The following is a 24,745-nucleotide window of genomic DNA, read 5'->3' as shown; positions in this document are numbered from 1 at the left end:
TCAGAACGAAAATTGATGTATTTCTGCAAAATGTGACCATAGGGTGAATAGAGAGGATATTTTATTGTTGACAACTTTTTTTTTCTTTAATTGTACAGAAGAAGAAAACCAGGGTTCTTGTCAGACTCCTGGGTCAGCAAATTCAACATGAAATGCACCTGAAAAGCTCCAAACCTCTGAGTCTTCACCTGCCTGTTTACATGTCTGTGCATACGTGGAGATCTCCGTCTGTTTGCTATCTCTATGTATTTGTTCATGTCATTCTGTGCTCACGTCTCTGCCTTCACATATATGTCCACGTCTGTCCAGAAAACTCTGAAATGCAACACACCACTTCAGAAGGAGAGGACTAAGACAGACTCACCAGCCTGGAGCCCTCCCGGGTGCCTGCACCAGACCTGGCACTGAGCCGGGTGGGCGAGGGGGTGGATGGGAAGTATCCGCAAATGCTTGAGCTCCATGGGCATGAGCGGCTTGAAAGTGAGATCCTGGTCGCTAAAGAAAGCTCCTAGAGAAGGTGGGAGTTGATAGATGAGCCATCAGATGAGAAAGGGCATTCCAGACCAGAGGTAGAAAAAGCTCAGAGCGGGTGAGGTGAGTGGTTGGGTGTGGGTGGATGTTCTTCAGTTTTTTTCTTTTCCAGTGAAGTTCGAGTTTATGTGTATTTCACAGTCCTTGGCAATTAGCTCAGAATTCCAAACAAGGCCAGCCAGGAGAGGGCAGAGTGCGAAGACGTTTTACAGCCACTCCACATGCTTGCCTCCTCCCGTCTTCCGCCCAGTGAATTCAGATGGAAAGTTTCTTCTGGAAAAGTGAGAGGGAACAGGGTGGGGACAGTTGAGATGAGGGCAGTTCTCTGGCCAACCCTGAGGACAGCCCCAGAAAGGAAGGTGTGCCTGGATGGGAGGAAGGAAGAAAGGAGCATGGGGAGCAGGAGGACATCAGCCGCTCTGGTAAATGCCCCCACTTTTCCCCATCCCCCCCTCCTCCCCGCTGGGTAGAGGGCCTCCAGTGGGCTGCAGAGAACAGAACAGAGTCTCGTCTCCTAACCACTGTGCCCCAAATGTTACTGAGGCTGGGAGAAAAAGAAAAGCCAGAGGGGAAGAAAGCAAGCAGAGCTTATGACATCTAATCCAGAAATGGCTTGAGCTGGGCGCAGATGCGCTCAGTCTTGGCTCAAGAAGGAAGGGGCTTTAGGTCATACTGTGGGGAACCGCACGTGGTGGGGTGATATGGGGAGGCTCACAGTCCAACCAGACAGATTCCTGGCATTCAGATACAGACAATCTTCTGCTAAATGTTTCTCTGTAGCAATGAAAACATTCTGCTGTTGCTCTATTTCTCCCTGTAAAGGAGGCCAGGTATGGCCTGATGTTTGAATCTTCTGGTCCTAGTCGAAAGCCTTGCCCAGCCCATGGCTGCTATACTTTAAAAATCCCTTGTTCTAAATGTTTCAGATACCTGCCCCATGGTCTACATGTGTTAATGATGGAAACTTGGTCAGAGCCTGAGATATGGGTTTGACACTTGGGTAGAATAGACTGGTGTTTCCCAAAAAGTATTCCATGGAACACCAGCCCCCAACACGTTCCGCAAGAGGGCAAAGTTATTTACACTGGTGAGGGAACATTACCCACCATAGCTGCCTTGTGGAGAACTCACATGTATGTATATTATCATTAAAAGCTCTGAGAAGCCCTGCAATGAAGAAATGTGTTTAAATTGTATCTGTTTAATCCTATGTTTCTCTTAATCCCAGCATCTTTTCTTTGTTCACAAAACCTGTCAGCATCCCCTGGACAATGTCCATGTAGTAGGTTGACCTAAGAAAAGCAATTTTCTGAAGCCATTAAAGCTTCTGATTTGGAAACAATAGGCAATACATGGTTCCAAGTAAATGAAGACTGTAATTTGAGTCTCTTCCTGTAGGAGACTAAGTTGAGAGAGGGGGCCTCATAGAGTCAGGGGAAGATGACCCAGAATTCTTGGGAGGTGTGTTGCTGTGGGCAGGACCTGCAGGACAAGGCTTGGCGGTGACTATTTCCAAAGCCCTTGACCTGAGAGAACCATATGTCAGGGACAAGTGCTGGCTTTGTCCAGCTTAACTATGTGCCAGGGCCAGAGATCTCTGGAGTATCGCTGCTTTTTCTTTTTTCTTTTCTTTTTTTTTTTTTTTTTTTTTTTTGTTAAAATAAGTTTGTTTTTTTGGTATCAAAGGACCAAAGTAAAATTTGCTTACAAAAAAAAAAAGCTTTTTTAAAAACTTAATTTGGTGTTCAATCTCACTGAAACTCCTTCCACAAATGTCATTAAGTGTCTACTCTGTAATTCTCTATGCACTGTGGGTGACAACAGATAAATAAAACCCAGCCTTTGAGCTCATGGTTTAATATAAATTGCATTCATCAGAAGGCTCTCACACTAACTAGCTGTTTCGTATGGGTCTCTTTTCTTTCATGTGTCACATAGTTCTCAACGAAATGAGGGCTTAGATATTTTTGTTCGTCCATGTTGATTTGTGTAATTCTCTTTCTCCTAGAAATGTTCACTCAGAGATTTCTAGAGCCTGCTAGTCTTGATCAGCAGCGGGACTTGTTTTAGAACAAAGATACTTGTAGACAAATGACAGTAGGAAGTACTTGATGTGTATGTGTAGGTTTATCTCCATGTTCATGTTTATATGTACAGTGAAGAAGAAAAGGAGGCAGAGTGAGAAACAGTGACTGGAGGAGGTATATGGGTTTCTCATTCCTTTTCAAGTACAAAGTGTTCTGAGTAAACACTTTTAGTTGCAAGAAAGGAGGATCAGGTAGTAGCTGAAGCAGTTAGCTTCACGCACAGTTGGAGTAGAATCAGAAGCTTGAACAAAGGTCCAACCACTGGCCAAGTTAGGTTCGACATCAGATGGGAGATGGGAGAGAGATGCACCTGAGTCAGGTGATGGCAGAGCTCACCTGGCTTCTTTCTCTCCATCACCTGGGGCTGCCAAGCCCCAGACTCAACTACCCTCATCTGAAAGAGTTGTCTTCATCCCTAGCAATTCCTTGAATGAAGAAGAGCCATGACTTTGATTCATGGCCTATCCTTTGGAAGTCCATGCTGGTGGGCTGGATGCAAACACGGTGTTCTCAAAATCCACTGGCCTGGAATAATATGCTGGCATTGAGGAAGGAAGTGCAGGGAGAAAAAACAAAACAATAAATACAGTACATTTGAACATTGGACTTTGTTCAAATAGAAGTACTTCTCTCTGGGCCTCCCACGTGTATTCAATTTAAATGCATGAAAGGAAATGTAATCTTGAATGGGTCTTGAGGTTAGATTGAACAGCATGAAACTACATCCAAGTAGATAAAATCAGATTAGGCATTGGAAGGCAGTGAGAGACCCTCTGGTGAAACTCCCAGTGCAATTGGCCTCCCCACTGGGCAGAGAAGAGTTAATCCATTTTCCAAAAGTTTGCACCTCAAGCTGGTTTTTAGTTACCTTTCAAAAGTTCATTAATCTCTATGCACCTCAACTTCCTTTTCTGTAAAATGGGAATAGTTGCATCTGTATCAGAAGCTTGTTTTTTGGGAAGTGTCAGGTATCTAACGTAGAGAATCTAGGGCATGCGGGCACATAGTACATGCTCAGCTAAGTGCTTTCCTTCCTGATTTGGTGGAAAAAAGAAACAGTTCTTTTTTTGCCTTCAAATCCTGTTTGTTGTGGGGAACCAACACTTTGGGAAATGCAGACTTTCTCAAGAGTTTCTCCAACACAAAGAGACCAATGGGTCTGGTACATCTTACAGGGGCCGATGGTTCAGGCACTAAGAAAGATGGGGTGCTCTTTCACAGAAGCCCAAGTATTGATTCACTCTTTCTCCCTGGTGTGTTTACTCCCTACAGTTCAGGAGGGAACAACTCTCTGGATACCGTGACTACCTTACCGAGTAAGTAACCACCAGGGGCTTGAGTCTGTTCACCAATTCCCCCTGAGCCCCGGCTTCCTAAGAATGCCCCAGCTAAGAAAGGAGGAAGTTGTCTTTGCATACTGCCGTTGAGCGGGTGCAGAGGCCGAGGGACAGGTAGCTGAAGAGGGTGTCCTAAACACTCTATTTGGAGCCCCGAGGCCTGGGTTCAAGTCCTGGCTCTTCTCTGTACTTGCCAAGTGACCTAGAGCGAGTCTCCAAACATTCTGAGCCTCAGGTTCTTTCAATGGCCCAGGGGGTGCAGAGACCATCCAATGAGATTGTGAATATGCCCTGCACTGTGAAGGGATGGGAGGGAAGAAGGGAGAGGAGGGGAAGGGAGGGGAGGGAAGCTGAGACACCTTCCTGCCTTGGCCCACCGTGTCATCAGGTCATTTCCGCTCAGAGAGCCCCAGTCCCTGCCAGGCACACACCACCCCCCAACCATCCCAGCTGCATGAAGATGGTAAAAAACCCACTCCAGGGAGCCTAGAGCAGAAAAGATACCCTGCCCCTCCTTCTTAAATTCTCCGTGTCCTGTTCACCCCCTGCTCTTCCAGACATTCTTCGGGAGTTTAACGGAAATCTCACAGGCTACGCAGTGGGCACGGGCAATGCCAATGACACAAATGCATTCCTTAATCAGGCTGTTCCTGGAGCAAAGGCTGAGTATGGCATTTGGGGAGGAGGGCCTGTTGGGGGGGGCGTGGCAATGAGGGGGCGGTATGTGGTCCCCTTTGAGATGGTGAGCCTGACCTCCCTGTGCAAAAGGGACATTTCTCCATGTATAGCAATGATCTGGGAGGTCTTCAGCCACTCTCTTCCCTTGCTGCCTCTGTGACTAGGGCTGCAGCAGGGAGGCCAGAGAGGCTGCCACTGGGACAGGAGCCATGGCCCTAGAGGCTGAACTCCTGACCTCGCTCCTTGGGCGGCATGTTCTTTCTAATCATGCGACTAACCAACTAACCTCATCCAAGTTCTGATTCTCACTATGACATAATGGTGCTAGAGAGATTTGCTCCTCCCAAGAGTCACAAGTGGCAGTTCCCCGAAAAGATCGGGGAGTGCCAACAGATGAATGGGCAAGCCAGAATCTCCAGCCTTGGAGGTTCCTGGGGCAATGCGCCATGGCTTGTCCCTAGCCCCCTCTGGAGTGAGTAGGAAATGCAGTTGAGAGGCAGGACTGCTCAGCCCCCCAGGTGGTCTCGGGAGGTCCCTCACCTTGCTCTTAGTGTCCCCCACAGCCCCGGTTTCCTTACTCCTGGCCTGGCCATCTGGGCCCCCAACACACTGTCAGTACCCCCACCTCAGCTCGGGCCTACGCCTTTCTAGATGATGGGCACTGCCTGCCAACCTGGGAAGACCCTTCTTGGCAATGAAAACATCTGGAGACAGATGGACCCAGGGGCAGGTCCCAGGAAATCACCGTGCCATGGATCCATCTCACCCAGACCCATAACACAGGCCAAAACTACTGGGGAGCTTGGGATGCTTAAGATCTAGTCTTTCCATGATTTATAAACCCAGGCATGTATATAGCGTATACTTACTCCCCCACCTCTTTCTAAAAGAAGCATCTGGCTAAGTTTACTGAAAAAAATAACACAAGGAACATGGACATAAGTGAGAAAAGTCACAGCCACTGGTGGCAGGGGGACGGGGAAGAAGCAACCGGGTGAGGAGGAGCATTTCTGCAGTTCTTCTGCCTAACTATCAGACTCTCAGCTTCCTGGCAGCCAGGGGGAAAAGAGGAAGCATGCTAAAATGCTAAAACCTTCATAGATCTATTTTCATCACCTAGACTAGTCCTGCAAAGGAAACAAATGGTTTCCCAACATGGAACCCTAAAAGACACATTGCATGTGGAGTCCTAGAAAGGAGACCACGAGTAACAAATAGAGTTGACAGTACCCTAGGCTGTGTGGCTTAGGACAAACAGATAATTGGCACTGATAATTGGTTTGTCAATGGATTATTTGTTGTAATAACTTTCCAGAACAGGCAAGTGGCTCCTTGTCTTTGAACCTAAGGGTCTCTGGCAGGCCAGGCAATGGGAATAATGCCATGGAAACCTCTAGTTCAGGCTCTGTAGAAGGAAAAACCCAGGCACTAGTTTCCCCATAGGACTGCTTTCCTCTCCTTCCCAGGGAACTTACGAGCCAAGTCCAGACTCTGGTCCAGAGGATGAGAGATGACCATGTGAGTCGAATTTATAGTTATTTTTAAACACTAATTTTCTAACCCACTGAAGTCCCCAAATGGAATGGTCCACCATGAAAACAGTGAGCCGTGGCACTCTAGAGGCATTTAAGCCATGGTAGGACAGCCCGTGTCTGAGGCCCTGGAGGACATTACATCCATGGCGGTGGGGGATAGGGAGGATGGGCTGCCCCTGATCACAATGATCTTGAACGTTCCTCCTGATGCTAAGGTTCTGTGGTCCATAAATAAACTTCCAAAATTCTTTCAGCTCTGAGATTCTGATTCCAATATTTTGAGTGGGCAAGGAAGTCTTAGAGGGCTGAATGGATTTCCTAGGGCTGTTGGCATTTTTGTTTGTTTGTTGGAAGTCACCAAGCATTTTCCTCCTCCCGTGCAGAGAGTGAATTTCCACAAGGACTGGAAGGTCATCACCGTGATGATTGGAGGCAGTGATTTATGTGACTACTGCACAGATTCGGTATGGGGGGGTCAGGGCGGGGAGGGCAGGCAGGCCCACTCATTGTTCCTGACATTGACCAGGAGGCCTTGGACGTCCTCTTGGAGACTAGTCCCTTGAATCGACCCTAGGATTGTCCAGCGACAATTATCCTCCTCTTATCCCATGAACCTCAGGTTTCTGCCTCCACCCACCTCCGTGTCCCAGTGGCTGTGAGGTAGCAGGTGGCAGGAATGGGGTTTCTAGTCCCCTCTTACAATTCCTGAGAACTCGGGAAGCGGAGAAACTGTGAACCCCGGCAGTGGGAAGGGGGGACCCGCACGTTCACTCCTAAACGGAAGCTCCGGCTGAAGGTTCCAGGCTTCTGGCTGGCCCATCTCTGATAGTAACGAGGAACCAACTGCTCAGATTCTGACATGATGAGCTGGTCAGAGGAAGAAGGCAGAGGAAGAAGAAGTCCTGGGGGCAGAACCAGCGGGGGGTCTTCAGCTGCCCTGCTGCCCCCTCTCCTGAACCAGCTCCTCCTCTCCCTCCCGTGTCTTCCCAGAATCTGTATTCTGCAGCCAACTTTTTTAACCATCTCCGCAACGCCTTGGACATCCTGCATAGAGAGGTGGGTGGAGGCTTGGACAAGCTAGACACAGCTCAAGCATGTGGCGGGGGGCGGGGGAGGATGGGGGAGGATGGGGGAAGGCAGGCGAGACATCCCCTCCCCTGAAGGAGACAGCCAAGGGCACGGAATCATCACAGAAGGATCTCAGGCTTGATGACAAGGCAGCCGGTGTGCTTATCGCTGCCCACCCCCCTGCCCCCACCAGCACCTGAGACCTTCTCTCGTGGCCACAACAGAGTGCCCCCCAAGCTGCCCACTGAGCCATAGGCTGTATCTAGAGCAGCCCCTCTCTGGTCCTGCTCCCAAGAGCTTATTGTCTTTCCACCCCTGGACACAGACAAGGGGTTCCAGCTGCCCAGGGGGGAGCCCTCCTACTCTCCAGTGCTTCTCGGGGTGGCCGAGTCCCCAGGCCTGCTCAGCAGAGCTGGTCCATGTTGGGCTGGAGGGAAATGGCAAATAGAGCACCTGGCTCAGCCAATCGGAAGCTCACTAGCTGATGGCCGAATGGAGCCGAGCTGTCGGCCTTTAGACGCTGGTCCGCCATGTTGTCCCTGCCAGGACGTGCAGCTCACCCCACAGCCCGCAGCGGGCGGCATAGCCGGCAGGGCCCTAAGCAGTGATGCTGTGTCCACGCCCTCCCAGAAGCACACTCAGGGACACGTGAGCTGGAGTTCTGTAGGGAGCCACTTCTCAGGGCCCTAAAGCAGCTTGAGGAAGGCCCTGGGGCTCCTCTCTCACCTGCAGCCTTGCCCGTAGGTGCCCAGAGCCCTGGTCAACCTTGTGGACTTCCTGAGCCCCAGCATCCTGCGGCAGGTGTTTCTGGGCAATCCGGACAGGTGCCCTGTGCAGCAGGCCAGGTAGGCAGGGGCTGGCCGCCCCGCTCCCGGCCCCCCCGCCCTGCCCCTGCCAGAGAAGCACTCTCCTCCTGGTCTCGCTTTCACAGTGGTGACTCTTTGGGGTCTCTGTGACTCAGTGTGTCCATGGATCCAAGTCTACAAAGGGGGTCTTGTGTCAGGACCACCCCCTTCTGAGAAGCTGGAGATGGGCTCCTCCCTTCCCCAACCTCAGGATGTCACGAGGGAGCCCTGTGACATGGGAGCCCCAAAGGAGAGGGTCAGGGCTGGGACCAAGGCTGGCATTTGAGACACAGCGTGGAGCAGCCAGCAAAAAGGGGAAATGTGCGGTTGTATACGTACGTGGTCAGATTGAAACAGAAAGTAGGGAAACGATGCACATATTCAGTGACCTTTATGGGGACGGAGCACACCGGGGACTTCAGATGGGAGTGTTCTGTTTCCTAAGTGGGGTGAGCGGCACGTAGGTACGTGTTTTGTCTTCCTACCTCATACTTTCATTTGTTTATTTAACAAATAGTTTTACAAAACCTACTGTGCACCCAGCACTATTTTCAGTGCTTGAGAGATAATACCGTTTTTTTTTTTTTTTTAATTTATTTATTTGTCAGGGAGAGAGAGAGAGGGAGAGCACAGGCAGACAGAGAGGCAGGCAGAGGCAGAGGGAGAAGCAGCCTCCCCGCAGAGCAAGGAGCCAGATGTGGGACTCCATCCCAGGACGCTGGGATCATGACCTGAGCCGAAGGCTGATGCTTAATGACTGAGCCACCCAGGCATCTCGATAATACCGGTTTTAACATGAAGTGTATTGCATGAGCATGAAATAATTCATGATGGAATTCATCCAGATTCGTTCTGAACACACAGTTCGTGATGAAGGGGGACACTAGGACGAGCTAAGGAGGCATGTGAGGGCAGAAGCTTCAGAGACCCCCAAATACAAGCTCTGATGCCCCAGGATGCATTTTACTTTTTATTCTTAAAAATTAAACATCAGATTTTCATTGCCTAAGTTCATTTGTTCCGTATACTTTGCCGCAGGCCCAGTGCCTGCTGTCCGGTGTTTGTGTTCTATCGCTATGAGAGGCTGCTCGCTCGCCCGCCCTAGGGACTTTGTCCAGTCCCTGCATCAGGCCTCAAACCTGTCCCTGAGAATGAGCATCAGAGCCCCAGGGCCCGTGTGCTCCTAAGCCAGGGCTCAAGAGAACCACCCCACAGAGCTGGGCCCTCCCGTCTCCCCCTCTTTGTGCAGCGTGTTATGTAACTGCGTTCTGACCCCTCGGGAGAGCTCCCAAGAGCTGGCCAGGTTGGAGGCCATCAGCCAAGCCTACCAGGTGAGACCCAGAAGGGCACCACCACGGGGAGCGCTCTCCCCCACTCGGTCAACACACCTGCACTCAGGGAAGGGAAGAGCTGGTCCGGGTTGGAGGGATGTCACCCTCAGGGCCCCCTCCTCTGCCCCACCTGGCGGAAGTGTCTCGGGCCGCTCTGTTAGAGTCATCCCAGAGGAATCCAGGTGGCAAAGCCCCTCAGGCCCGCCTGCCCTTGTGGCTTAGCCCCGTGCTTGGCCTAAAGAGGTCAGTAGCTCTGAGTGCTAGGTGGGTGGGCCTGCCCCCTCCCTGCACCCCGGGGACTCCCCTCCTCCCCTCCTCAAGAGACAGGCCACAGGGGCATGAATAGGGAGGTGGCTGGTCCTGAACCCCCAGGGGCCCCCTGGAGACTCTCCCCAGCTTCTTACCCCTTGTGGGACTTCCTGCCTTGGCCTTCAGAGCTGGCAGTTGACTCGACAGCAAATCCAAAGGTGAACCAACCTGTTTCCAATTCTCTGGAAAGAGATTTGCCGTCACATGTGTCTGTGTTCTCGGGGAAGGGTTGAGTCACCCTCTTGGGTAGGGAGATGGGGGCAGGAGTGTCAGCCGCCACACCCTGGCCTCCTCCCAACACCCCCCCACCCCCCCACCTCCCACCCCCACCCCCGCCCCGGGGGGCCTCGGGGCCTGTGCTGAGGGCAGCCTGTGTGTGTCTGCAGAGCAGCATGCGGGAGCTGGTGGAGTCGGGCCGCTATGACACCCGGGAGGACTTCTCTGTGGTGCTTCAGCCCTTCTTCCGCGACGTCCGGCTCCCCTTCCTGGCGGTAGGCTCCCTGCCCTGCCGGCTGGGGCTCCTGGGAAGGAGGAGGAAGAAATTCAAGGCAGAGATGCTGAGGGCTTTCCCCAGCCTGTGAAGACGATGGGAAAGGCACGGGTGGCTCTGCAGAGTCGGGTCTCGTGGCACAGCCTCCCGGAACACCTGAGCTGTGTTCCTCGCGGCAGCCTGATGTGGGATGCACTCATTACCTCGGCCAGCAGCCCCCACTTTGTGCAGCACCCCTCCCCCCACCAAGCCCTGTGTTTGACTAGGTAAACCGTTCACAATGACCTTGCCATGAGTTTCTTCATCCCCAGGTAACAGAGGCTTAGAGGTGTGCAGAATCCTTCACACGGGGAATAAGGGACAGAGAGGCATGGGTTGGACATATCCAACTTCAGATGATTCCCTTTCTGTCACCCACCCACCACTGAAGTACTGAAGGAAGGTGCTGGGCAATGGAGTCTCCGCACCCCCTGGCCATGCTCTCCCCCCAAACACTTGGAGGAAACGAGCTCTGTGAGCTCACCAGGGTGGGGACTCAGTTCTCTCCTCCTGGGCCTCCATGCTTAGGGACTTGCCTAGATGGAGGGAAGCTGGAAGAAGCCTTGGGCACCCTGATCACCTCCAGAGAGATGCCCAGACTGTCTCCACGTTCTGCCCTGTTCTCCCCACCAAGTCCGCTAGAACCAGCTGGCCAAAGGCTGGGAAGTAGCTTTTCCTGGCTGGCTGGCCAAGAGCTCCTCAGGGACTAGAATCTCATTCCCTAGACCATGGCATGGGCTAGGGCATTGCATGTACAACTGTGCCTAAAAATAAATATAATGCTTTTAAAACACATTAAATAAGGGGAATTATGGGGCCAGAAAGGAGGGTGGGGGTTGGGGGTCACCCAAGACTGCTAATCTGTGGGATTGTTCTTCTCTCCCTCTCAAGGTGACACGGTCCTGTAAAAGGCCAGTGGCCTGGAACTTCTCCAGCGGGAGGGGGGCACTGAGTGGTCAACCCCAGGGGTCAGGCCGACCAGCTGCAACCCCCTCTCTACCCTCTGTACCAATAGGATCTTGAAGAAATCCGTTTCTCTTTCAGGATGGGCGCCTGGATATGTCCTTCTTCGCGCCAGACTGCCTCCACCCAAGTCAGAAATTCCACTCCCAGCTCTCCAGAGCCCTTTGGGTCAATATGGTAAAATCAGTGGGGGCATCCCTGGGTCTCTGGGGCTCTTGTCTGGCAAAGCAGCAGCCCTACAGAACGAGGCTCGCTCCTGACCTCCCTTTGCAAGCACGGTAGAAAGGAGCAGTGGCTGGCACGTCTCTAGAAGTCTGTAGAACTGAAAATATGCAGTCCTTAGTTTTCCAGCATCAACTTCCCCCTCTCCTTTGCCTTTTGACCTGGGAGAAGGGGGCTCTCCAAGGAAGGCAAGACCCCTCACCCTTATTCAACATTCTCCACGTGCCAGGCGCTGGGTGAGGCCGTGTGAGATGTGTTACCCAAGCCTCTCGCCAGCCCTGCCAGCCAAGCTCTAGGAGTTTGTGAGGAAGGGAGAGGCTTGCCCAGCGCCCCACAGCCAAGCTAGGAGAGGAAACCAACCCCCCTGACATCAGGCTGGGAGCTATCTCTGCCACAAGGTGCTGCCAAGGGAATGCGCACTTCAGCGGGCCTGTCTTGTCTCCCCCCTGTAGCTTGAACCGCTAGGAAAGAAAACGGAGAGCCTGGACCTGGCAGCAGATATAGCCCTCTCCTGTCCCACTCAGGTAATGGGGGAGGACGTGCACTGCCCCTCCCCAGAGCCCGCAGCTCAGACCTCCCCCTCCCCTGGTCCGGCACCACAGCCCCTCGAGTGGGTGCGCAGGGGAGCTTCTGAAGATGGGAGGGAGTCGACGGGAAGTGGCTGGAGGAGATGGAGCCGAAGCACTTCTTTGAGAATGGGAGAAGCAGGTGGGAAGGAAAGCCTGGGCCCCAGCAGAGGCAGAGGACCAGGATAAGAGCCGTGGGTTCCTGGTGGTGCAGCAAGGGGGCGCGCCAAAAAGCCAGAAGTGTGGCAGGAAGGCTCCTTTTGGCTGCAGCCGGTGGGGCCCATGGGCGAGTCTGCCCTCGGGTCAGAAACCTTAGCTGGAAGCCAGCCAGCTCTGAGGTTGTGGTTGGTGGTCTGAGATCCTGGAGGGTGAGTTCCCAGCAGGGTCAGGGTCAAGGCGGAGAGCAGCAGAGAGCACGAGGAGCTGCGTGGAGGAGGGGCTGGGAAGACCAGCCTTGCCACTGGGCTGGAGGAGGCAGCTCAGGGCTCCTTTTAAGGAGGAAAATGTAAGTGGTGGTTCAACTTGATTTCAGGCCTCGGGTGGGGGCAGGTTAGTGTTCCCACTGCTTTCAGCTCCCTTTCGTAGGCCCTGTCTTAATGGTTTTTTAACCAAATAAGGCTGAAGCCAGATGGCCCTCAGTGGCTGTAAAAGCAGAAGGACCTGACCCAGTCTGGGAGGCTGGGTTTCCCCCCTGGGGTCAGGCTGCCTCAGCCTCTCCCGCCCTCCCAGCTGAGCAGCAAATGGGCCTGCAGCTCCCCCCTGTGTCTGCCAGGGCTCCAGAGAGGATGGGTACCCCTGCCCGCACCCATGCTCCCACCTCCCAAAGCCCAGCCTCCGTCCCCAGCAGGAGAGCAAGGGCCATGGAAGGAAGGGATGGGGAAGTGAGGCCGGGGGGGGGGGGGGGGGGCGAGTAAAGGGCTCAGTTCCTGGGTCTAGAGCTCAGAGGGAAGGAGTAGTCGCATGAGGAAACGCAGATGCCTCCAGCTGGAGGGCCGGACCCAGTCCTAGGGGGCCTACTGGGCCAGGTGTGAATGGTTTAATTACTAGATCCTGAGCCCATCCAGGAATGTTTTGGGGGAAAGGACCAGGCAGCCTGGGTAGTGGGGGCATTTGGGGACTCAGAGCAGTGCCTGGAAACCATACTGGAGGTAAGCATTTGAGTGTTTAAACAACCTATGCGGCCATCCTGAAAACCAGCCACGGAAAATCCTCTCCAATCTGTCGATTCTCCTGCCATTCAGGAGTAAAAGTAATAAGAACCGGTTCCAGGGAGTCGTCCTGTTCCCTCCCTTCCCCAGAAACATGTATTAAGTACCAGGCTGGAGCCTCAGCACCTGGTCAGGGTGCTGAGGTCACCACTGTCACCGTGGCTACCACGGGCCTCGAGGTCACCTGAGCCACTCCCTGTCCCAGACCAGGCAAGGAGCCCCAAAAGGGTGTGACTCTAGCCACAGTGGGTTCTGCTCCTCCTTCTGGACAGAGCCTGACTGAGCCATTGGTAAGTGGAGGAGAGCAAAGCCAGCCTCCTGCAGCCATAGAAGCCCAGCCTGGGAGAAGCCGTTGCCAGGCAACCCCATTCCAAAAGGATCCATCTGTTGGCCAGCCCTGCTCCACCACACCAGGCAAAGCGGCACAACGCGTTCCTGGCGTCCCATCTGCTCCCTCCCCTGTGCCTTAGAGCTCTATAAAAGTCCGCCAGCATCTCCGTGTGAGCTGATAGGGGCCAGGCGGCACATATTTTAGTCCTCAGGGTGTCTAAACATAGAGGCAACAGGCAGGACCCTGCAGAGAGGAGGGGGCCGGGATGGAGCCTCCTCCCTGCCCCTCAGGGCTCCTCCCCCTGCTGCAGATTGTCAGCCAGGCTGGGCAGGGCCCTTAGCCTCACTCCCTGGATTTCTGTTAGACTTCTGATCAGCTGCCCCGTGGACTGTGACCATTGTCCCCTTTCGGCTCTTACTGCGTTCCCTAACCCAGGGCAGCTGGCTGTGGCTCCTCCTCGGGCTTTGAAGACCCACAGTCTTCTCCCTCTGCTCTTAACTCCTCTGACGTGCTCTGAACACTCATCAGGGTGAACCATGGCCTCCGTGAAACCCATTTCCGCCTGCATTCCTAGCCGCAGTGCCTCCCCAATGGTGCTGTTCTTCTAGTCGCTGTCCCTTCTTGTCCCAAGAATGGGGACAATCTCCCACTGTCATGTGCCACCTCTATTCTGTTTTCCCCCTCTCCACATCCCCTTGCTCTGAGGGTTGTCTGTTTCCACAGTTTCCTGGTAAATATCTGTGCGCAGGACCACCTGTGTCTTCACCTCTCCTTTCTCAAACTCCTGCTCTGTTCTTCTAACCTTTAAGAGAGCCCCCCCCCCCCCCGGATGCCCTGGGTGGTGTAAGGTTGCCCCAAAAGTGACTTAAATGTATTATCAGGGGACTGACAAGAACAGAGCCCCAGACAGAGACACTGGGTGGGGCGGGGGGCACAGAGAAAGAGAGAATCTGAAAAAATCTTAAGGGCTATCTCACCCAATCTTTCATCTTCACAAAAAGCAGAGGTCTGTTTTGCTCCCTTATACTTACTTTACCATTTAGCAAGGTTTGTATTTTGAAATACACATGGGGGACACTATCACCTTTTGAATGCTATGGACTTCTAAGTCTCCTAGCCTGCCTCACCCCACCATCACCCCAAACTCAACACACATCCATCCAAAGACTAATTTTTGAGCCAGAAACATCAAAACAGGGAAGAAGTATTTGTCTCCCCTATCTCTCGGATCCTCAGGACTTCCCTCTTTCTGTCTGTATCACTGTGGTTTATATAGTTCAGCGGGTGTGGGAAGGGAGGTGCCCTATCTGATGGGACCCTCCCTCGTGCTCCCCACCGGTCCCCATCCTCCTACTCCCATTCACATCCTCCTCACACTGTGTGCTAACGGGCATGTGGCCCTTGCCATCGTAGCCACAGAGGATTCTATAACCCGAGGATCCCGGCGTGGAGGGCCTCACACTCTGGGTCCTGTGTAGAGGAGTTTCTCCACTCCTCTCCCCTCCCGAGGCACCAGCACAGCCTCTAATGAAGCTCCCTTCGTCTCAGGCAGTGCTTTTCCGACTATCATGTGGCTGCCCATGGATGGGTTATGAAATCAGCCTCCCAGGTCCTGAGCCAGCACATGGGGACTGGCATGGGATCAGGTAGATGTGTCCGAGGGCATTCCCTGTGCTTCTGTTATATCCTCCGTCCTGTCACCGCCACCCCCTTTCCCTGAGCCTTCCCGGCCCGTCCCTCAGCCAGAGGAGTCTTGCAAACCTGGCATGGTACTCATGTCCCCCTGGAACGGACGCCCACTGGGGGCTGGGCCTGGCTTTGACTGTGCCCCCCCAGGGCGGTGTGAGCCACACAGAACACTGCCACTCCTTCACCACAGACCTGCGCACGTGGTAACACGACCAAGAGGGGCCTGACTGTCCCTGCAGGCCGCTGACTCACACGGCTGACGCACAACAGAAGGCTGTCCTGGCACTCCTGGCCCTGCGCCCTAGCCCAGGCAGGCCACACGCTCCTGCGCTACGATCATTGGGCTTCACTTTCTAGCCACCGGGGCCCCAGATCCAGCCCAGGAGAGCAGTCAGGCTAACTCGAATCTCATTTTACATGACCTGCTCCACTCTGGGCCCCTAAACCGCTCTGACTCACACATGCCTGATAGTGTCAATGATCAGTGAAGCAAGCCCCGGGCACCCCCCACCCCCACCCCCATCTGTCTCTGGCCTGGACCTGTTCTCATGTTTCCTGCTCTGGCTTGGCTCCCCACCGCATTCCACTGTCTCCCTGACCCCTGACCCTTTGAGTCCCTCTTCCCTCTCTGGCCCCTCCCCCAACCCTTGGGTCATGTGACCAAATAGACACACACACACACACACACACACACACACACACGCCCTCCAGCCTGACTTTCACCGTTCCCAGGAGAGCAGGGTGAGCCTTTGCTCTCTGGGTCTTCCCGCACTGGCCACTCTGCGACTAGCTCCAGCCACCAGCCCCTATTCCCAGTCAGGGCTCCCTTGACAAGGGGGGAGTGATAACTAGTGACCCTCCATGCACAGCGTCTCCTCTACGAGGTCCGTACACCCCCTCCAGCCCGATCTTGCAGCCATTCCTCAGCAACTACTGGGCTTACTGGACACACTGGTCCCTGAGGCTTCACTGTGTCCTGGGGTCTTGTGCTCTCTGCCTGACCGGTACAAGCTTTATAGCCTCCCCTCATCCTAGCACCTGGAGTGGGGCCCTGAACATATGGGGTGCTTCCACCCATGGCCCCGTTATTTCTAGAATGCTCCCACATTGCCCTTCTCGGATGGTGAATGCTCAGGGACTGCTGTGTAACATTGGCTGGGACAAGCCCGGTTGGCCACGGTGACATGGCATGGTAAGTTCTCTTTGGCCTTGCAAGCTTCTGCCCTCGGCCCTGAGTAGTCCTCGGGCGCACGCTTCAGCTAAGAACACCAAGACTCGAGACTCCAGAAGAAGGAGAGATGCTTCGTGTCCCAGGGATCTGGCAGCTGTGCCAGGGGCTGGGAGGGTCAGGGGCTCTCTTCCTCTTCCTCTCTGCCTGGCCTGACCCTAGTGTGAGGAACAGAGCGGAAAGGCCTGACCTGACAGGCACTCACTGTCGCTCTGTACCTGAATCGGGTCCCTCCCCCATCCCGGATCTCTGTAGTTCTTCATCCATAAAATGGGGGCTTTCTGGGCTTGCGAATTCTGGTGCCATGGCTGGTAGAGCATGACTGGGTGAATGGGACCATGTATGCGACAAGAGGAAGGGGTAGGGCCAGAACTGGAGACCCTATACCTCTTCTCAAAGCATTCAGACTCTTCTCCGTTGTGCCCCCCCCCCACTTCTTTTTTAACACCATTCAGGCCCAAATAAGGCAGAACAAAACAAATGTCTCCTGACTAGAATTAGCCCATGGGCAGTTTGCAACCCCCTGGACCAGATCCCCAGCGGCCCCTCCTCCAACATTCTGGTTCTTCTTTCTTACTCCCATTTTCATCCCAAACATTTAGACCAAAGCCCTTCCACTCCACTGAGCACCTCTTGGGAAAGTGCCCATAGCCCCGGGGCCACTTGTTAGTTCCTGATCTCAGTCTCATTAACTCCTTGCTTCCTATTATTTTCGCCTGTTCTCATTCCCTTGCTTTTCTCCTGTTTCTCCTTTGCCTGTTTCCTCCTCTTCCCTAACCCTCACCTGTGACTGAACAGACTGGGATCTTTTTTTTTTTTTTTTTTTTTTTTTTTTAAAGATTTCATTAATCTACCTGACAGACAGAGATCACAAGTAGGCAGAGAGGCAGGCAGAGAGAGAGAGAGGAGGAAGCAGGCTCCCCACTAAGCAGAGAGCCCGATGCGGGGCTCGATTCCAGGACTCTGAGATCACGACCCGAGCTGAAGGCAGAGGCTTTAACCCACCGAGCCACCCAGGCACCCCCAGACTGGGATCTTAACTGGGCTTGTGAGCAGGAGCTGGGTTGGGAAAGAGGAGGAGGTTCCAGGAGAAACACTAGGCCGAAATATGTGAAGCCAACCTGAAGGGAGTAAGACACGTAGTTCGAAAGAGGCAAAGAAAAATAAAATAAAATAAAATAGATAGATAATCAATACTTTCTGGAAAAGAAAAAATCGCTGTCATGTGACTCTCTTGCCAGAGAGATTACAAACGGAAGAAAACAGATCATTTCGAGGACTGGGTGGATGTTTCATGGCAAGGGGAAGGAGCAAACCCTCAGACCCTGAGTAGAGCACACACAGAACCCTTCTGAGGCCTTTCCCTGCGCACCCTGTGCCAGAGCTGTTATGTAAAACCCTCGAGAGAATGAATTAAATTACATTTGTAGGGTTCTTACTATTTACATGCAGAAGAGTCACATTAAATCATTCTGGAAGGCAGGATTCATAGTTCTCTTTCCTAAGTAACCTTCAGTGCTGTCCAATAACCTCTCCCTGTGGTTTCTGTTCTCTCGTAGAATGAGCCCTTCCTGAGAACGCCCCGGAACAGTAACTATACTCCCCCCACCAGGCCGGCCATTGAGGTAACTCCTGACATGCACCTCTGCCTCTCTCAGGGACAAAGCATTTCTACCTGCCGGTGACTCAGGGTGTGGCACGGGTTTCAGAGTGTGAGCTGAAGCAGAAGCGTACCTTTCTTACATACTAGAAATTGGAATGTTCCTGAACCATGAAATCCCAGGATTGTCCTAACATGTTCTCAAGTGCTGACTGACATCAGCTAGAGGAAGTGCCCGTGGAGGGGTTTTCTTCAGCCTTTGCACAGACCTCGTTCCTGCTTAGGCAGCTCAGTTTTTCATGACGGGGATGGGGGGAGGCCGTGGGTAGTATGTGCTATAGACTTCCAGTGAGGTGGAAGCTGGTGGAAGAACCCTTCATTCCAGGCGCCGGACCCAACCGGAAGCTGACACATACCCAGGTGGGCCCCCAGGACAGGAGCCCCACCCCCAGTTTCAGCCAAGCACCTCTGGTATTTGCAGTCTTGTGGAAGGTCTGGGCGGAATTCAGTCCTGTCCTTGGGGAGTTAGAGGTCATTCCACACTGAGCATCTACTATGTGCCTGGCGGTATCTGAAGGAGATAGAGGAGGAACCAGACAGATGGGTCCTACCTCTCAAGGAGCCTAGAGTCTATTGGAAGAGGCATCCAGTAACATGATCCTGATCAACATGATCCGTGATCAACATGATCCTGTCAGCTGTGGCAACAGCTCTGAGGAAGGTGATGTGAGGAAGCGTGATGGGCCGAGGAAGGGATGGCAAGTCCCCATGAGCTACGCGGGCCAGGCCTCTCTGAGGAGGCAAGCCGAGAGCTGGGACATGCACGATGAGAAGACTCTGGCCATCTGGGGAGCCAGAGCTGGAGTCCCAGGCAGGACCATGAGTGCAAAGGCTTGGAAGTGGGGCTGAGTTCAGGTATCGGGGAAGAGAAAGGTCAGAGTGACTGGTGGGCATGGGAATAAGGTGGAGTGAGGGGTGATGAGATCAGAAGGGTTGTCAGGACCCAGGTCCCACGGAATCCAAATCTCCGAGGAAGAAGGCGGAGGTTCTGGGAGAGGGATACACCATCGGCTTCACCTGGTTAAAAGATCTCCCTGACCTGAGTGGCAGATGGATTGAAAGCAGCAGGAACAATTGAGGAAAGACCTTTTAAAAGCCGGCTGAAGTATTGAGACTAACTTATATGAAATTATTGAAGGACTGTTAGATGTGGAGCTCTGGGGATGCACCATGACGTCTCCACGGCTGGGTAATACCACTGTCTGGCTTCTCTGGATTCTCTCAAGCTCAAATTAGCCCTATGGAGACTTGTCCCCGACAAACCATGGGCCAAAATCTACTATGACAGAGATGTCAGCTGCGTCTTGACAATGGGGCCTTTCTTCCTTTACCACTTCCTTATTTTTCGGGGTCCCAAGTGGAGTGGGCCCCGTGCTGAGTGTTCAGTATCCAAGGAGAGCAAAGTGGGTCTCCGCCTACCCTCTTCGATCTTATAGTCTCGTGGACCTTCACTTCTGCTTCCCACCCCAACCTTCCCTCCAGCACCTGGAAAACGGGTGCCGTGTTCCAGAGACAAGGGAATTTGACTCCAGGCCCCCAGGTTACAGAGGCATTAATTTATACACACACACAAGGAAGTGGTTGGCTATGACGTTACATATGCAAAAGCAGAGAGGCACGTCCAGGAAAGATCTGCAGAAACCAGGAATTTTACAATTGTAAACATTTCGTGGTATTTTCCTAAAAACATCCTTGTTCTTCCTGCAAGCCCATTATTATAGTCCGTGTCCATTAGCTTAATGGTAAGCAGTCACAACAAAACCCGCGTGTGGTCTCTTAGGAGACCTGCAAATCTGATCTGTTTTCTCCCCGCTCTGCTGGCTCCCTGGGAAAGTGCGGGTAAACTGAGATGGAAAAAAGCTGTCTGTGTAAGCATATGGGTGCCCACGCATTCTGTATTTTGTGGATGGTTGGGGGGGAGCCCCGTTTCTCCCCTCTCACTTCCCTCTTGGACTGTCTACAACGAGCCTGAGTTCCCAACCACCCATGATCCCCTATAGTGGCATAGTTCTAGCCTCCACCAAACATTCCTCAGCTGCTTCTTGTTGGACTAAAGCTCACCTTCCTGCACAATGAGAGCCAGGCGTTGTCTCTCTCCTCCTGTTGATTTAGAACTGGGGCAGCGACTTCCTGTGCACAGAGTGGAAGCCTTCCAACAGTGTCCCCACCTCAGGTGAGTGCAAACATCCTCATCATCCCCTTCCGTTAAGGACTTGGCTAAGTGTCGGGTTGGTGGGACACCCCACAAACACACACCTTGGAACCCTGAGCAGACCTTGCTGGCTCCCGTGCAATGCAATCTAGGTGGTGGGCAGCCCACGACCACCAGCCTCTCTGCAGCTCGCACTTCTCATCTCTGGTTAGTCCCAGTGGCAGTCCCTCAGGCCTCGCAGCCTGGCAGGGAAGGTACAGTCAGGGACAGGGCCCTCTCTGCCGTTGCTGTGACTTCCACAGCCAGCACTTTCCTGGACTACCCCAGCATGAATGTGGCTCCTCTCAGGATGGGTAAAAAGCCATCAAGCCCATTATCGATGGGCCTTGGTTGCTCCAAATGGACAGAAGAGGCAAATTTGCTAAATCTTAGGTTGGAAATAAGTATACCAGGGGCCTGTGGGACTGGAGCAGAAACTGACTCCTAGCCAAGTTTATACTTTAAAAGGAAGACTCCCCCTGACCATCTGTCTTTTTGCCTATCTCTCCTAGTCCATGAGCTCCGGCCAGGAGACATCAAAGTCGTGGCCGCCATGGGTGACTCGCTGACTGTGAGTACTGATCTGGGATGTGCCTGGGCACCCCAGAAGCCAGGCCCCATGTCGAATGCACCCATCTTCCACATTGGCTCTGGGTTCAGCATTTAGCTGGCAAGATTGAGAACCTACCTGTAGCAGGCACCGAAACACAGCCAGGCAGCCACAAGACCTCACTGGGCACTCTGCCCCCTACCCTTCAATAGTCCTGCTCAAACACCACCTCTTCCACGAGGCTGCCCCTCCATTCCCCCTTCCCCACTGTTCCCAAGCATTTGATCTGCGTGTGGTGGCAGATTTATCTGAGTCTGCCTGTCTTCATCAGGGAACTCATCTCCAACTACCCAGACTCAAAGAGTGGGGTGTGCGGGGTTACCCACACATTGCCCAGCACCCCTCACCCCATTTCAAGAGGAGTTCTTTAGGGCAAAGGGAGCCCAATTCCTACGTTTAGTGTAGTTTCTCTACATGAATAGTGTTAACCAACCATGTAGATATCGCTCTACACAAGACAACCTTCTAACAATTCTGAAGTGTAGTCATAACCCTTAAGAAACTTGTCAAGCTGGGAAAATAAGCAACTTACACAGAAGAAGGTACATAATCATGTAGGTGACGCAAATCAGGTACTTGTTTCTGGGAAAAGCAACTTCCCCATATGTGTGTGAATGTGGTTGATTTTGATATTAACATGGAGAAAGTTAGGTTGGAAGGAAACGCCCCAGGTATATTAGTTACACATATATCTTAGTTCTGATGACGTGTCTATGTGGGTAAGGGGCAAGGAAGGGATATAGAACCTGTGGCAGGAGGCACGATTAATAAGGTGGGGGGAAATTATGAATTTTTAAAAGAATCTTTGTATCATTTTACTAGTTATGGTGAATATGTATCACCTTTGTAAGTTTCAAAGAGGACTTTCTCCTTTTATTTTTCTTTTTTTAAGATAAGGCATTTAGAGAAAGCTACATATAGGAGATAGAAACTGAGAAGGGGCTTAGACAAAGAATTAGAGATATAAGGGTTGGAACAGAGAGAGTTCACATTCCCAGAAGGGATGGAACTGGGCAAGTTGGTCCAAGGTCTTCATGCTTCAGATCAATCTGCTTACACATGAGGGTTTATGTGAACCAGAAAGCAGGGGTTGAACAAGGGAAGGGAAGTGGAAACCAGACTGTGGTGACCTCAGAATGTTGGGAGCCCTTCCCAGCACTGTCAGCCTGCACCTGGGCCCAGCAAGGTTCTGGAGATTTCTCTTTGCCTTTCACAGACAGCCCTGGGAGCCCGACCAAGCAACTCCAGTGACCTGCCCATGTCCTGGCGGGGGCTCTCTTGGAGGTGAGAGTGTTCTCCACGCATTTTCTGCTGATGCTGCTCCCCTGTCACCTCTCCAGAGATAAGCCCGTGTTCCCAGGCTCTGGCCCTGAGATCTAAGGAGGCTCCCCAATGCTCATGTCAGTCCTGAGGGTGGTAGGAATCATGTGCCAGGGGGAGACGCTCTGGTTCTGACTCCGAAACGTGATGACTGGTGGAGCAGCAGGCCAGGGTGATCGTAACAGGTGTGCTTTCTCTTCCCTAGCATTGGAGGGGATGGCATCTTGGACATGCACACCACACTGCCCAGTAAGTAGCCTTGCAAAGAAGCACCATCACTACAGCCCTAACGACCCCCTGGCTGAGGCCAGGACCTCTCCCAGAGCAAGGGCAGAGAAGGTTATCTGCAAGAAGGGAAGTCAGCCAGCCCCGAAAAGACCCAGCATCGTCCTGCCCCACACCTGGGCCCCAAGGAGGCGCCCCCATCCCCTCTCACCTGTACTGTCTGCTTCCCCCTCTTAAAAGACATTCTGAAGAAGTTCAACCCTCACATTGTCGGGTTCTCCACCGGTACCCTGGAAAAGACAGCAGGGCTGAACGTTGCCACGGAGGGAGCCAGAGCGAGGTGAGTAGCCGTGGGTCCGGGAGGGGGGGTGGAGGGCAAGGCTGAGAGATCAGGGTGGGGAATGGGAGGAGGAGGGAAGGGTGGTGTCTAGGAGCCTGGCCCCAGGTGGGCGATGAAAGCCACTGAGCCATTCTGCATGCCTGACCCCCCATTTGGATCCCTTCCCATAACCCTCATACCCTTTGAAAGGGGTATCAACATGAGGACATGAGATTTAGAAAGCTTCCCGAATAGCCCAAGGTTGTCAGAGGAGCTGGAGTCCAGCCAGGCCCGCTGGGCTGTCACCACCTCTCAGGGCAGCTGGAGCCCTTGAGGGTGTCCCAGCCCCGTCCTGCTGGCTCCAGCCAACCTCCCTTCCTCGGGGTGGCCTGGAGCAAACGTGCGGAGTGCCGAGAGCTCCCTGCGTGGCCCCACAAGCGCGGCCCCCCCCTCTCTCCACCCTCACCTCGGAACCTGGAGTCCTTGACTCCGAGAAAGCGGTCTTTTACCACTAGGGAGTTAGAGGTGCAGGCCCCCAAAACAGCATGGCAGCTGTTTGTTTTCGCTCCGAACTCTGCTGTTGACAACAACCCAGATAATTAAAGCTGGAATGCCTGACAGAGCTCATTGATTTTCTGCACGGAGTGTGCTGGGTATTTGCTTTTTAGAAAGATTGCTGCGCTCCGATCACCAGGGAAACGACTCTGGCTTGACTCATTCTGTTTACACGGAGCGTTCCTTTCCGACACGGTAAGGAGGGCCCCACGCTCGGTTTGAGTCTGAGCCACAGGAAGCCGTGGCAGTTCCTCAACGTCACAAGCAGGAAGCACTTATTTTTCTGCAAAAGAGCTTGAATTCATGGGGTTGTAAAATCAACATCTCATGGCGGCTGTTGCTGTCATTGTCGCCATCATCAGCATCATTTTCCTATTATTTACCCCGCCCAGGCTGCATCCACCAGCAGCTGGTCCCTCAGTCTGCTGACATTCAAGCCCCTTCTCTTACTTCTCTTATTTCTCTTACCACCTTCTCCGTTGACTGCTGCTGGGTACCTGCCCCAGGAGTCGGCAGCAGGGGTCGTAGCCCAGACGTGCAGCTCCTCGTTAGCGTCTCTGATGTCCCGTGATAAGGGAAAGGAGAGGAAGCCATTGACTTAAGTAAGCAAGCTTGGAAAGTTGCTCTGTGACTTTCCTTTATCTGCAGAGTCATTTAGTACCGTGTGGGATAAGGAAGAGCACACCCCAAGAGAGAGATACCACGGCAAGGCAACTAGGCTAATGAGACCTGAGGTCAGACTGCCCTTGTCCAGATCCATCTCCCAGACTTGCTAGCCATGTGACCTTGGGCAAGTCACTCACTGTCTCAGTCTTGTTTCTTCATCTATAAATTGGGATAATAATGGTACCACCATCTCGGTGTTGGCATAAGAATTAAATGAGATTAACAAACCATGGAGAACACCGAGTATAGTATATAATACGTATGCCGCCCCCCAAAAGTTTACCATTATTAGGATATTTAGTTTCAAAGTTTTATTCAACCTCTAAATTGTCCTTGCATCTATCAATAAGCAAGAAGTCGAGGGAAGCCTGCGAAGGACTGAGCCTCAAGGTAGTTACTGAAAGATTCAAAACAATCAAAAGGTAAATTCCTTGCCTATTCAATGAGCTTGCTGTCTGGTTTAAGGATGTTAAACAAACAGGAAATAACTTTTGGAAAAAAAAAAAAGTTGCATATGGCAACATTGCAGACTGCAATGACTACTTTGGAGATGTACTAAAGAGAACAACGTGACGTGGGAGCTGGGCAACCCACATACAGGTGCAGACCCAGAGCAGGGGACCCCAGGACTCATCTCGTCTGATCTCCTCTTTTAAAAGATGAAGAAATTCAATCCTAGCAGGGTTCAGTAACTTGGGCGAGCTCACACGGCAAGTTAATCGCAGAGCTGGAGGAGAACCCA

General features: G+C 52.8%; 1 protein-coding gene and 2 long non-coding RNA genes across 6 annotated transcripts in view; 1 reads left to right on the top strand and 2 right to left on the bottom strand.

Annotated features, from left to right (window-relative positions):
• Positions 1–24,745, top strand: part of PLB1 (phospholipase B1) — a 135,947-nt gene that overhangs the window by 94,953 nt on the left and 16,249 nt on the right. For all 3 annotated transcript variants that reach the window (XM_059188732.1, XM_059188733.1, XM_059188731.1), the window contains 16 exons: positions 3,891–3,934; positions 4,513–4,621; positions 6,100–6,151; positions 6,552–6,632; positions 7,159–7,224; positions 7,981–8,081; positions 9,331–9,412; positions 10,108–10,212; positions 11,295–11,390; positions 11,888–11,959; positions 18,017–18,082; positions 20,230–20,290; positions 20,821–20,879; positions 22,135–22,202; positions 22,444–22,487; positions 22,704–22,803. In XM_059188732.1, the coding sequence (XP_059044715.1) occupies positions 3,891–3,934; positions 4,513–4,621; positions 6,100–6,151; positions 6,552–6,632; positions 7,159–7,224; positions 7,981–8,081; positions 9,331–9,412; positions 10,108–10,212; positions 11,295–11,390; positions 11,888–11,959; positions 18,017–18,082; positions 20,230–20,290; positions 20,821–20,879; positions 22,135–22,202; positions 22,444–22,487; positions 22,704–22,803 (1,206 nt within the window). The remainder of the gene's footprint in view (positions 1–3,890; positions 3,935–4,512; positions 4,622–6,099; positions 6,152–6,551; positions 6,633–7,158; positions 7,225–7,980; positions 8,082–9,330; positions 9,413–10,107; positions 10,213–11,294; positions 11,391–11,887; positions 11,960–18,016; positions 18,083–20,229; positions 20,291–20,820; positions 20,880–22,134; positions 22,203–22,443; positions 22,488–22,703; positions 22,804–24,745) is intronic.
• On the bottom strand, positions 48–7,209 carry LOC131840597 (uncharacterized). The gene is made up of 3 exons (XR_009357418.1): positions 6,806–7,209; positions 2,955–3,156; positions 48–804 (listed from the first exon to the last, which is right to left on the bottom strand). It is a non-coding gene; the product is annotated as an uncharacterized LOC131840597 (long non-coding RNA).
• On the bottom strand, positions 8,367–24,530 carry LOC131840596 (uncharacterized). Of its 2 annotated transcripts, XR_009357417.1 has the most exons (4): positions 23,249–24,530; positions 22,675–22,753; positions 9,470–10,242; positions 8,367–8,521 (listed from the first exon to the last, which is right to left on the bottom strand). It is a non-coding gene; the product is annotated as an uncharacterized LOC131840596 (long non-coding RNA). The 2 variants fall into 2 exon arrangements; XR_009357416.1 differs by lacking the exon at positions 8,367–8,521 and having other exon boundaries at positions 9,039–10,242.

This window comes from Mustela lutreola, chromosome 9 (genome assembly GCF_030435805.1).
Source record: "Mustela lutreola isolate mMusLut2 chromosome 9, mMusLut2.pri, whole genome shotgun sequence".
NCBI classification, from domain to species: Eukaryota; Metazoa; Chordata; class Mammalia; order Carnivora; family Mustelidae; genus Mustela; species Mustela lutreola.
The sequence above is the reverse complement of the archived record's forward strand: the minus strand, read 5'-3'. Positions and strand labels throughout refer to the sequence as shown.